The sequence below is a fragment of the Opisthorchis viverrini genome (assembly GCF_000715545.1).
Source record: "Opisthorchis viverrini unplaced genomic scaffold opera_v5_239, whole genome shotgun sequence".
In the NCBI taxonomy this organism is placed as follows: Eukaryota; Metazoa; Platyhelminthes; class Trematoda; order Opisthorchiida; family Opisthorchiidae; genus Opisthorchis; species Opisthorchis viverrini.
The window spans coordinates 216,345-229,911 of NW_008751897.1; the positions used below are offsets into that span (position 1 = coordinate 216,345).

The 13,567-nt window shown below is 42.8% G+C and overlaps 1 protein-coding gene across 1 annotated transcript in view; it reads right to left on the bottom strand.

The window, feature by feature from the left end:
• Window positions 1–3,023: 3,023 nt before the first annotated feature.
• The window catches only part of T265_08842 (hypothetical protein), a gene marked incomplete at both ends in the record, with an annotated part of 56,114 nt that continues 45,570 nt past the window's right edge, over window positions 3,024–13,567 (bottom strand). The window contains 4 exons of the mRNA XM_009174754.1: window positions 3,024–4,309; window positions 8,846–9,181; window positions 11,762–12,094; window positions 12,613–12,904. Coding sequence (XP_009173018.1) covers window positions 3,727–4,309; window positions 8,846–9,181; window positions 11,762–12,094; window positions 12,613–12,904 — 1,544 coding nt within the window. The remainder of the gene's footprint in view (window positions 4,310–8,845; window positions 9,182–11,761; window positions 12,095–12,612; window positions 12,905–13,567) is intronic.

Sequence of the window (13,567 nt, forward strand, 5' to 3'; positions counted from 1 at the left end):
TCTGAAGTTCCGTTTTTGATCAGGGGCCTGGGAATACGATTCAGTTTGCCCTTAACCGTTTCAAATTTTCTGGGCCCTGTTTGCCAAACACTTCGTTGGGTTACACCTACGTAGCTTATCAATAGAGCTATAGAAGTTTGTATACTGCCCCGACTCCATCAGCTTCTGGCATAAACGTCTCCGCAGAGTAGCGTTCAGTACTGAGTTAAGGAAACGTCAACAAACGGGAAACTGTTACTGAATCCAGCCTCTACAGTAAATTGTATTCCCGAGTGGACCGAGTTAAAACGGCGAAGTAGCAGTTTGGCCAAAGGTTATGAAAAACTAACTTCCAGCATTTATCATGAAAATATTATCTGATAGATGGTCATGTCAGGATCCCACTGGTCTAAAGATGGAGTCATTGAACAAGGATTGTATTCGATGTACACCATAGAAGTAACCCTTTAAAGTCGAAGGCGAGATGAATGAGATGATATTGGCTTGACTGATGAAGTCGCAGACAGGAGGTACGCATTTGTTTTCAGGCAATTTCAAGTACCTTCTTCAACTAGGAATGTTACGATGCGAGGAAATTCACATGAACTGCATAATACTTGGAGAACAGTGTTACTTGTTGGTCTGAACGACTGTGCACACGAGAACTAAACATTACTGTTGGTATCCGCCACTGTGGTCACTGTCCGCTAGTCGCTTCGATTAGTCCTTTATCCGTGCCTTCACTCTTTATTTCCTTGCTCGCCTGTGTTCGCAAAAGCTTTATCTCTTCGGAGTGCAAACTGGACGTCTTTTGTTAATGTGATCTGACCCATTATTATGTAGATCTCTCAGGGTCTTTAGGCGCTTTCGGGTTATGACTCCCAAGGATAGTGAATTCCGTCATTATTGATAAAGCACAGTAACTACGTTTGAGTTCAAAAACCTTCAAATTGGGCTTGATCTCTAGTGTGTCCAGTGCATTACCGAAGGAGCTCTGAAATCAAAAACCTCTTGCTTGATTGGTGAACTGTACGCTCAAGGCAGTTATTCCGTTATAGTGGGGTATCCAAAGGTATTCAGTTGGATAGTTGAGTTCCTCAGCCATCACGCTCTAGCAAGTACCCGTTGATGACCGAATGGAGGACAAGAAGTTTAACGCTTCAGTATGGCTAGACCAAGTCTGTTCCCAAGCCGCGTTAAGCAGAATGGGACGTCGAGCACAAAACTGTTCATTCGTAATTAGCACTGTCGACTAATAAACCTCATCAAGAACAACAGTCTCCTACTGGTTCCTGGTGAGTAAGTTGTAGTGCTCTGGAACAACAGAATCCCCTATTTCCCTCGACACTGTATAAATGATCAAGAATAGAACTGCGTCACTTTGATGGATGCAGTTAATATAAGCTTGTAGTTTGTTGTTTCATTCAGACTTGCATCTCTATCACTCTTGGAGTGAAAGAGCGACGATGGAATCGTTACTCTCCATTCCGATCCCTAAAAATCTGCTTATGATGTTGAAACGTTTGTAACCAAACGGACCAGCTCACCCAACAAACCAGCGACCAATAACTAACTAATCAGACCAGTTCCACTCCAGCTGATCGCCGCTAGCAGATGCGGTTGAATGGCAAACCAGCAATAACCGTTTCATCAACCAGTTAATGAGTGATGTACTTTCTTTGGTGGTTAGTTTTGCCCAATTCTCCGAAGGAAGAATCACACGATAATGCACTTTCCTTCCAAAACTGTCTTCTTGTAAGAGTGGCTCCATTAGTGGGCTCGTTGTACGGAGTAACGCTGCAATTTTTCAGTGACTCTGTGGATAAATGACTTTTCATCAAAAAGATAAGCTTGTACAAATGTCCATAAATATGTCAACGGGGTTGCATTAAAAATGATAAACCTCAAAATATCCTTTCTGAATTGAACCTTTGTGCAGTATACGTCTATGTCAACCATTACATAGACAAAACAGCACGCTTCGACCTAACAAGTAACTAATTTGGTCAGACAACTTGCTCACTGATGAAACTCATCTGATCAGTTTAACAGAGATATCATTTGACTATGTGTCTCTGGATCCTTGCTATAAGCGTTAACTAAGAGGGAGAAGCTGTGCGATTGATCCGAGCTTATACATAAGTCTTGAGAGGTTGGTTCATATTCTTTGACCTCCTGAAAGTACTCAAATCGATTTTTATCATGATGCTCCTGTCAAATTAACTTTTGAGACGTCAAGCAGATCAGCTCAGACAGTTTTTGTCCCACTGCACAATCTTGATGAAATCCATCGAGGGGAGTTTAAAACTCCAAACGTGAGTATTCGTTAGCGTAAAAGAGACCTTGTTATGACGCACACTTAGGTCATTGGTCTATTCCCAACCTACTTTGGCTGATCACGAGCTATATACCCAGTGTCGCAGTGAGCACTGTTATCCCAACTTAATTGGCCATGAGCATTCGCATGAACTCCAATCATACACAAAACATATTTACATGTGCTGGGTGCTTTGTTTCCTGGACTGGGGTGGATTGCTCACGCATTCCAGTGGTATCGCTTGGCCAACTTTTGTCATGTTCAATTTGCAAGTAGCAAGATTTTGCGCTAAATTTCTGGACTGTGGTGACCGATAGATGTCGCACCGTTTTTCTCCTCGGACCGAAATTCATCAAGGATGGGGGTAGTATTCGATGTTTCAGTTTAAACCATAGAAACTGATGGGACGGATATTTTCTATTTAAACCGAAAGCAAGCGATCTCTGGCCAAAACATAAAGGCGACCGAAAATTAAATGCCCTTGTGTAAAAACGCTAGTGCATGTGTTCCCTACAGCTGTACAAATTGACGACTGAACCACTGCCTTCAAGAACATAATTCAGGTCATACTGTGGTAAGACATGGATACAACTGCACCCGAAGTTGAATGTAGCGTCTTCAATGGTCATTCGTAATAGTTGGTCGGTGGGAGCACCCTCCCAAATACATCACCCCGAACCCAGCCTACCCACGCGCTCTTTCGGAAACTACAAATCAAAATTCCAATGATTGGCTTATCAGTATGTGTGTGTGCGAAAATTCAGGTAAATATCTTGAAAAATTGAGCAAAAGTATAGAGGGAAAGTAGAAAAGCAGTTCATGGTACTAAAAAAGCGTCCCCGGAAGGGGCAGCATCTGAGAGAGTTGTGCCAACACTACATGCGTCAAAGTTAACTCTAGGTGGTGGGATTTACAAGGGCAAATAAAGATGACAGAAAAATGGGACGGCGCTGTTAAACAGTATTATTATCATGCACAAAGGAGTTAATATGAGGTGATACACACCGGTTGTTCAAATTGTCTTAAATCGTTGAGACAATGACGCTTAGATCACAGCGGTGCAAATGTGAACATATATGCAGAAACACATAAGGCAAAAGGTTGATAAAATCTGCTCTCCGACGGCTGACTCAAACACTAACTCATTGCTTTGGTACTGATGTTAGGTTGAAAGCAACTAAGGAAATCGAAAGTCACTTGTTATCACAGGTGGGTTAGACACATCAGCATAACCCCATGCTACAGAGAATGTGAAGAAACACTGTTGGTATTCGCGCGTGTTATAGTCGGGATAGACACGACGTGGGATAACTAGGGTTCCTGAGTACGTGGATGTGTTTGGAGAACACCAGTTAGTCTGTTCGTATCAGCGTACCTGTTCATCAAGTGTCGACCTAGGTAAATCAAAGCTCTGAACCGAAATACTTCTATCAGATGCTCAAATTGTTGAAAATGTTGGTCACAATGCTCTTGCAAGCGACCGATGTTCCGGAAATCTTTTTAAATCGAATCCCGTTCACATTAAGTCGTGGGACTCCACATATTTCCAGCTCCCAACTGACCGGTCGAGTGGCACCCGAATGTGACTTGTCTTCACACAGTAGCAAATACCGATGTTGTTGATCATAGGAATAGCCGAACCGGTCCAGAACTCGCTTTACTTCTTGTAGAATTTCATCCGCTGGCCGTTTACTTGTGGCCTTCATTGACCAAGTGAAACGAAAGACTCGCGGCTTGATTTGATCATTTGTTTGCGAAACAGCCGGAGGGACATCCACAGGGTCTGTTTCCTGTTTGGGTTTATGCCAGGAAACGGAACGACGAACGTGAGGTGATGGTGTATCGGTGTTACTTCTAATCTTTGGTGGAGCCTGGCGGACGGAGTCAAGAATTGACTGCGGCATTGCGTTTGAATTTAGTGCAGAATCTTTGCTTTTCAAGGACACATTGGAGGTCCGGCTAACGGGGTAGTCAGACGGTGTACTTCCAGCAGATCCGTTAGTATTGTATTTCCTGTATTGGAAATAAAACGACATATGTAAGATGTTCCCAAAATTTTGTGACGAACTGATCAATTCGTTTTACCTGAGGCTGTCTCTTGTTGAGGCTAACAAACAGCACTAATCCCGGATTCGAACTCCGGAATCTGACACAGAATGAGTTTGTCACTGCCGTGTCAGCAGCTAGGCGCCGGTGACGTTCACAAGACGATTGAAGTGACTGGTCTTCGAGAAACGATCTAGCAGTCATCGTGATTCTGTCAATCGAATAACTAGCTCTTCAGGTTATCAGATGGATTGTTGATAGTGCGCGTTGGCCTTATACTGCCACTGAGCTCTTATGTGAAAGAAACTCGAAACCGCTGCCTCTTGCTTTCATGTGGCCTTACCAGAACCATCACGATAGGAGACAAGCGAAACCATTCAAACGAGTGTGTAGATACGGCTCGCTGACAGCTTACCCAAACTTTGTCTTAGATATATGTATCTACATGTCACATCCCTCAACTGCAGAACCTTTGTCGGTGTGATTATTATGCACTTCAATCGATGTGGCTGATTCACTCATCATTGATTATTTTGGGTGCGTCTGGCCATTGGAGATCACCATTATATCGGTGTGAATAAGACTGGTCCATAATAGTCAGAAATCAGGTGATACGATCATATTTGACAAAGCTCTCAACGTAATGATATGTTTCGTACGATGTCAGCTTCAATCAAATATAACGGTGGAGTCGAGTATAGAAAAGATGACATTTTGAGATATGTAGAGAGAACGGTATAGAGTGTGCCAGCATTCGATAAAGGAACTGAACGACGGATAGGCTGATTCAGTCAATCTCACATGATGAACGTGACCTAGTTTCAGAAACGCGTTGAGTTAGGGAAATTGACTCAAGCTCTCCAGATTACTAGCGTCGAGTGGGATGTTGTCGTTTTTGACCCGTGATTTTGTCTGTTTAGGTGTCCCAGTTGTTCCAGACCTAAGTCCTGTATTTCTTCGTTCCCCATATGTTCTGTGAACACTACTCAGTTAACCTGATCTAAGGTAAGACAGCCACCATTTACTTCCTAGTTGGTCCTCGAACATTTCGACTGCTGCTAATAACTGTGTGACCGCAAGAGAATACACAAAATCCCGAAGCAACAAACTCTGAGCTGAGTTTGAGACTAATAATGGATGACCCATTGCAAATATGCTCGTCTTAGTTAAACGTCTAACCTAACAAAACCACTCAATGTGGGTTGATGAGAGTTGGTGTATGTGGCAGGTGAACCGTTGTATGCCCGAAAGTAATGCAAAATCTTAATCCGTCATTGAGGAAACAACCCAAAGATGTAAAGAAGTGAACGTTGAAAATTACTGCATTATTCAGGTAGAATTTGGTGTTTCAGCCATCTACACGCTTATGGAAGGGACTATAGTGATTTATGAACCGCATGGCTCGCATGTCAACTCATACTGTCCGACGACTGTTGGTGCCCAGATCCATTGGACGGTTTTACTTAGAATATTCGGCGTGTTATCCCCAATATTTTCACTCTGAAATGATCAAGAGTATTGTGGTACTACGGATAACTTTTATACAAACTAATCACTTATTCGGTGGGCTCTACTGACCCTGGAGACACATATGTACGAGGTTGTGAACATGGCAGTACGAAACGCGCCAACGAGGCCAGAGGTTTTGCACTGGCGTAAAATTTGCACTGTTCACATCTTGGTATCAGATCATTTGCCATCCTATGCAATTGTCCTATCCACTCACACTACCTCATCCTACTGGCTACTGACAAACTGCAGTGACCGGATTATCAATAATTCAAATTGCATACGGAAAGTAGTAGTTTCTCGGTTTGTATGGGGGTATTTTGTTTGTGGTCAAATGTTCAATTTACAGCAATAGATACTCCAGTTCGTCCAATCGTAACATTCGTTCGTATCCGACAGTGAAGCCCGGTTTGTTATATGTTCTAAAGAGAATGGTAAAAAGTGTCAAACTGAGGGGTCTCCATATGATTGTGGAGCTTTGGTCTGAAACTATAAGTATTTTTTGCATGCAGGACGAAAATAAAAAATAACGGATTCTTGATGAATCGTATTCTAAACCTTAAGTTTTCTGGGTTTCCGATGGTTATTTTATTTGGTCCGTGCAATCAGTCCCCGGAAGCCACCGGTGAGCAAAACCATCAAGGATCAGAAGGGAGTGAATAAAGAAGAACGCCTCAACTGTTCGGCCAAATACTTCGAACAACAGTTGTCACGGCCGGCAGCTGCCATTCATCTGAAGCCCACAGTTGATGTAGAACCCTGGACGGTGAACGCGGAACAACCTTCAGCCTTGGAGGTTTACGATTGCATATGTTCTCTCAAGCATCACCGAGCTTCTGGTTTGGGTGACCCTCCACCCGAATTGATCAAAGATGGGGGTGAATTCCTCAGTAAGCGCTTGTCTGATCTATTTGCTTGCATTTGGGAAACGCAGTCTGTCCCAGACAACTGGGAAGACTCAGTGAGGGTACCCATTTTCAAAAAAGAGGCTCATTGTGGTTGTGGTAACCACGGGGGGATCAGGTTGACCCCGGTCGTAAGCATCGGTCGAATCATCAGTGTTGAACACTGATGTCATGCTGTCCATCATTACAGTGATGATGGATGACTGATTTGAACAGAACGCCTCTATCATAGTACAGGTCAGGCCTTTGAACTAGTGGTGTTGTTTAATTACCTTCCCCCAAACTCCAAATATACTCGACAGACACAGTGGTTCACTACTGAGGAATTTGCGTTCCCCTTGTTTAGTTATTGGACATATTTTTGATAGAAGTAAGCGAGGAAAGTGTCTGACTCTGCAGTTGAGCCAAAGGATATTTCTAAAACCCATATATTTTATATTGGCTGCTTACTTAACTAGCCACACTGGCAAAATAATGTGGTCATCAAGTGAACCCCTCTCCTCGAAAAAGGGACCACAATTAGCACGGATGTTGAAATATCTCCCCATCATCAACAGATGAATAAGTTAGGTTGGTAGCAAGTAGTATGTAAGCTAAATGGTCTTGATAAGAACGACAAGGTGGTATCCCAAAGTTTATTGGCACGGTGTAAGAGATACAGACTTAAGTTAAGACCGGTGACGTAGAATGATAATGGGGTAAGGAACCGGTTGGCTTTTTATTAGTCCGCTTTTGCGGTTGACTGGCGAAGCGCGATTGCCCGCGCGTGTGTATCCGTCAGACGTTGCAAGATGCAAAAGTGAATTCTTTTTAGAAAGGTGACCAATATGAACTGTGTTCAACAGCCCTACGCAGGGTTACCCAAAACTCAGATGCTCCGTGGTGCCAGAGTAAAAGGTAATATTCACCGAGACGGATCACACCTGGACCAAAGCACCAGGAAGATAACTCGGAGGATGGCTATCAGATTCTATCATATTCGCATAACTTAAAACGGAGAAAATTTTTATGTTAATGTAAAACACCAAGTATAGAGAAGAATAATCAGAAAGTATTGCATTGTCGCAAAACATCAACCATCAAAAATCAATTGAGAGCACTGTAAACTTAATATATCGGCCTCGGTCTCAGCACACCTGTTAGGTCCACTGTAATCTGTTAGTGTTTCCAGTGTATTATATGTTCTGAAATGCTTTCTGATTTAATTAATGGGTAGTCGTATAGAGGTAGTCCAAAACTAGTACCTTTGTTATTGGCCCTGCTGGTTCGATAGATAACGATGCCGCTGGCTGCGCGCGCTGCTATCTCGACGTTCTCCCCTGGGGAAGGAAACCTCTCATTATCCGATTGATAACTGTAGCTGGAAAGCACTTGTCTAGGACATTTTACTCTCCGTTGAATGACCTCTTTTTCGTGCAGACTAACCGGCCAAAGGATCAAAGAAAATCGCCCGATGGTCCCGTCAATCGTATTACCAAGATGATTGTAGAACATCTGTAGTGTCCAATACCGATCATACTACTGTTCTCGCTAAAGTTGGGCTAGCATAAGGGAATGCAGAGATCTCTTCTTCAAATGATCGCTATCTATAAATTAATACCTCTGTGGGTTTGTATGTTGAAAAAACTGGGACTAAATATGGTGGGCTAGAGGTATAAGTGCCAATAAGCGATTATGCAGTTGTAGTTTGCTAATCACTAAAAAAGGCGGATTTATAGATAACCATGCTGAGATAAGCTACCTTCAGTTAACTACAGCATCAAAAGAGTCTAATGAAATCGGTACTATCGGTGAGTTTGTTGCGTCACAAAGTGAAGGAAACCTGGTAACATCATATTTGGGGGTCAATGAATGAAAAGAGTTCAAATCCACTTCGAGTTGCAGAGGAACAGGAATTGGCACCGAAATTATGGCATGGCTTTATATTCCTTCGCATAATCCTGTACTATTGGAACTCATATAAGCCATGAATTATAAATTGAGATTTGATGTCCAATGAAAGATGGTATTTAAGGCAAGATGAGACAGGTGACCAGTCGCATCATATTTGCAACGGCTTGAAGAGCCTTGAGTAAATAGTTAAATTTACCTCCTACTGAAGCGTTGGGCTACCGAACGGAAAAATCCAGCAGGTGTGCGATCATGTGGTTCTCGAGGATCGCGAGTAGCTGAACTATGCTCCGAGACCGCGTAAGTCGGGATATCGGAAGGGATTTCGTGTTGCGTAGGCTGAGGCGACTCAGCATAGTTCATGTCACACTCCGTCTGTCGTGCACCAACGTAAGTCACCCGCTGAGAAGTGCAATTAGGCCATTCGTGTTCATTGACGTGAGCCATTTCTGACCTTCTCTGTTCTGGAGCATCCTGTTTCGGGAGCATTTCAGATTCTTCTTCTGTGTCAATGTCAATACGATAGGGCGAATGTCTAGCAATAAAAAAGAGATCATTGCGACTAGTGAGGCCGTGGTGGAGTGATCAACACAAAATTTCAACCATAGCCACAACCAGCCAGACGTGACAGATTGGACCTCCCCTAGAAGCGACACAGAGGAAAGTTCCTCCAAAGGAGAACTGAGTATTTTCTCTGTCTCTCTGTCTCTCTGCCTCGGCTAAATAGATGAAACGAGAACACTAAATATATGCTTATCCCGAGACAGTATAACAAAAGACATTCAACCACGAAGACGGCTTCATAATTCCATCCTATGACTAAGTTTGAACGGTTAAATTTGCGGTTATCTGTGGAAGTGTTTTTAGTACATTTTTGTCCCATTCAGTTGTCCAATATACAGTGGACCACAAAGCTGCCAAGCTTCACGTAATATCTGAGTTACTAAACTGGGCATCCATCTTAACAGCACTGTCATATATAATTAGATTTCCACCGGCATCGATGCACTACTAATTTCTTTCAACGTGCCCGAGTGGAAAAGCACCTCCGGTGGGAAAGAGATAAAACCATTTCGCAACAACTCTGTCCATCTCTGCACAGATAACGTTGATTTGCTACATGAGTTATTTGACTTTCCTAATTTTGTTACTTTGACCCCAACGACCTGAAGGAAATGTGTTCAAAATTCTTTTCCTTCTACTCAAGACCTGTTTGTCTCACTTTAAAGGCGCCCCACTAAAATTTTCAAGATGATTTGATAGAAATCGTCAAGTACCTCCCCAAAAGTCTGACAATGATGATAGTCTGATGATGACGACAGTAGAACGAGTGCTCATAGCTGGCTGCAATAGAAGACGATCGAAATGTTCGTGTGATCTAAAACACTTGTAGAGCATCAACTAATTCAGTTTGGCATCCATCAAAACAACGGATCACTTGTTAGAAGCCCTGAATGGATGCAAATGCTGAGTCTCCATATTAAGTAATTCTCATCTTCAGAACTCTACAGGCACGAGACCAACCTGAACGTGTTCTACTATCCAAAAACAGGATGTTTCATCCCCCGTGCTGTTCAGACCACAACACAAACTGAAGCAAATGGCTACCTTCCGAACGCTGTTCAACGGGGCAGTGGCAAAACACGCTGAATCGTACGCTGAATCGACAAAAATCAATAAATCTCCGAATGCGATGAAAGTGACAACCAAGAAAAACATTGGACAAGCTGATTACCCGTATACTTAGTTACAGGATTAGGGCAATCCCCCATCTCATCAAAAAACTCTGCCGAAACTCCGGGAATTCCACAACTTCGGCGAACTCTTCAGCTAATAAAACTCTTCTTCGAACTTCTTTTATCGACAACATTGTGCTGCTGACCACTTTACCCACATCACCAAGTTCCATTTGAAAGTAACAATCACTTATCAAACGTTCTGTTTTATTACACATGTTCAGAATAAATCACATAAACATCAAAAGCCTCAAAGTGGAAGGCCTGGTAAGAACAGAAAACTTGGAATTGCAGTGCAGTACTACTTCACTTGTGGTCAGGTGGTCTTAATCTGACAAACGTTCCTTGGCATGAATCGATTGTGGTATCAATACTATTTTTCCCAATAAAATGAATTCTTTCTGAAATGGTCCAAGCACTGGGCTACCCTTGGGGATTCAGCGACCCCAGTCCGTATAAGGGAGTACGCTGTGTAAAGAGGTTATCCTTCCTCCATAGTTTTGTCAAAATCACACTGGGGTGGCTAGGCGACGTTGATGAAAATCTCATGAATAGCCTTTTGTTCAAAAAGGCCATGCATTCATAGACATTTTTAACGAAATTCAATATGGTCTTCAGTTTCCTAAATGCTAATGCTATCCACTCCCCTTATCCGAACATCCTTGTTCTGATTTGAAGGAATTACCCTGCGTATTTTAGATTTACTTTGTTGTTGGTCTTAGACAATACCACTTGGGCACGGTCAGAATAGCGGGTAAATCGCGGTTCTTGGAATAAAATAACTGTTCTGGTAAAGTGCAGGTGGCAATGAAATAAGTGTAGCTACCCGAGTAATTTGGACAAAGCAATTTCGGTAGGTACCATCAGGCCAACTGATTACCAAGCGAGCTGAGAAGGTGACCGGTTTATCCGAGAAAAGTCACGTGGTCTGCGTGCATCTTGCACAGATTAGCACTTGGATCTGAAGTTTTTGTCGCGAGAGTATCATGGTAGAGACAAAGAATCGTATGGAGTGAATAGCAGGGACATTTTTGTGTGCACCTTAGTAAAACAAGTGTAGGTAAATGCATTTGCTAGGTTTCTATGATAAGAGTTCCCTCACACCGCTTTGTTTGACGTTCTCAGGTGGGAATAACGTCTCCCCGTAAAACGCCTAGAATTGAAAATTTCACCATAACAGTGGAACCTTTAAGAGAAAGTATCCTTTATTCGGCTTCTCTAAGCTAGCAGTTTTTTTGGCAAAACAGGCGAAAACGAGGTAGAACTCAACTGTGTGTGTGTGTGTGTGTGTGTGAAAAGCGCCGCACCTTATTATCATGTTGGTAAGAGCAGTTTTGCCGGTCAATTTATGTTCTATAGGAGAATCCGATAATGCTTACCTCTTGGTAAACCGTGATGTTAAGGAGCGTAGCAAGCCTTTCGATTTCGGAGAGTCATGTACCTCTTCGAGGACCGAAGACTCCTCAGCATCGATCTTTGACAAATTGATCCTAGGTTGTACAGCCGGCGAATCCTTTGATTCGGCCACGCCGGGTGATTCTGGGCGAATTTCGATTTCTGGACGGTAGGCATGAATGGTCTGACGCATCGGAGCAAAGCGACCAAAGCTCGTAACGTTGGGCAGATACTCTGGCAATCGGTGTTGAACTGGATTGGACGGGAACAACTTGGTGTCTTGCTGGTCTCTGGGCACGGCATTAGGAACTGCGCTTCTAAATACCAGAGGCAATGAACATTGGTAAAATTTGCGTTTAATTTCAATTCCAATAAAAAACTGAGTGCAACTCAATAGCTTGTGCTCAAGTTATCTAACTTGACGTGTGCGTTTATTCTACTTGTCAGAAAGAGGATTTTAAAGTTTTTTTCACTAAGATAATAATATCTTTCATACTGTGGTCAACACCAGCGTAACAAACCGAACTGGCCAACGAAGAGTGTACAAAACCCTAACATATATAAACGCGTAGAATTTGATTGTGTATGTATGCTTATACCTCCATATGCGACCGTGTGTGTCTATAATCATCTAGACACTTGGAAAAAGGTGTAGAGTAATGAGCCTAACAGAGGCTCATGGCCATCAAAGAATTCTGGTAAAATGCCGTCTAGCTAAGCACCTTTCTCTCAAGCATCTGCCCAATTTTTAGGTACAAAATTTGGAACCATCGTTTATCCCAGAAAAACTACCACGTGGATCTATGCACCATCGCACTTCAGTTTTAAAACTTACTTATAAACGCATTCGACTGGTTTGTTTTCAGCAGCAGGAGGGGTTTGACCAACCTTAGGTCTTGGGTTCTCCGTTCCCAGTTTGGAGGGGTACGCGTGCTCGATAATCAAGTCGTTTTGAATACTTCCATTGCGGATGGCTCCATTCGGAGCTGTTGATTGAACGGTTCCGTTTCGTAGTAAGTAACCACCGGAAGGATACCAGTGTTTGAGGCTGGGTTCAACGGGTCGTTCTCTTGTGGGAACACCGAGAGGTGAGAGATGAAGCTCGTAGGTTGTCATCGGACGTGGAGCTAAAAGTAGTGTAAGGTGAGCAGCTAAATTAATCGAAACATTGAAAAAAGTTAGAGGCTTCATTTTTTCATAAAGAAAACTACTCAGAAGTTTGCTTAAAACTCTTCGACAGCCCACGACCGGTTTCGCCTTTCTTGGGGCTCATCAGGTAGGCGCAGACCCCGAGTTTCCGTCAACTTTATGTTCTACTTAAACCCAAATTGGACTTTTTTCGGGAAATACACTCATTTGCAAATCAATTTGGTTCTTCACGAGAGACTCAACTGAATCTCTCGTTTATGATATTCTATAACTGAATTTGCTGCACACAGACCGCCTCATGATTCGGTTGGCACGATATTCGAGACATCGCAGTATATTTTCATAAAGGAAACTACTCACAAGGTTGATGAAAACTCTTTGACAGCCCACGACCGGTTTCGCCCCTTTTTGGGGCTCATCAGGTAGGCGCAGTCCCTGAGTTTCCATCAGCAGCACATTCAGTTGTAGAATATCATAAACGAGAGATTCATTTGAGTCTTTCGTGAAAAACCAAATTGATTTGCAAATGAGTGTATTTCTTGAATAGAGGCTACATTCTTCATCCCAGGTTAACAATTTTGTGAAAGAATTTTGCGTATGACACCCATCTAAACACATGAAGTTGCGTTAGTGATAATTTG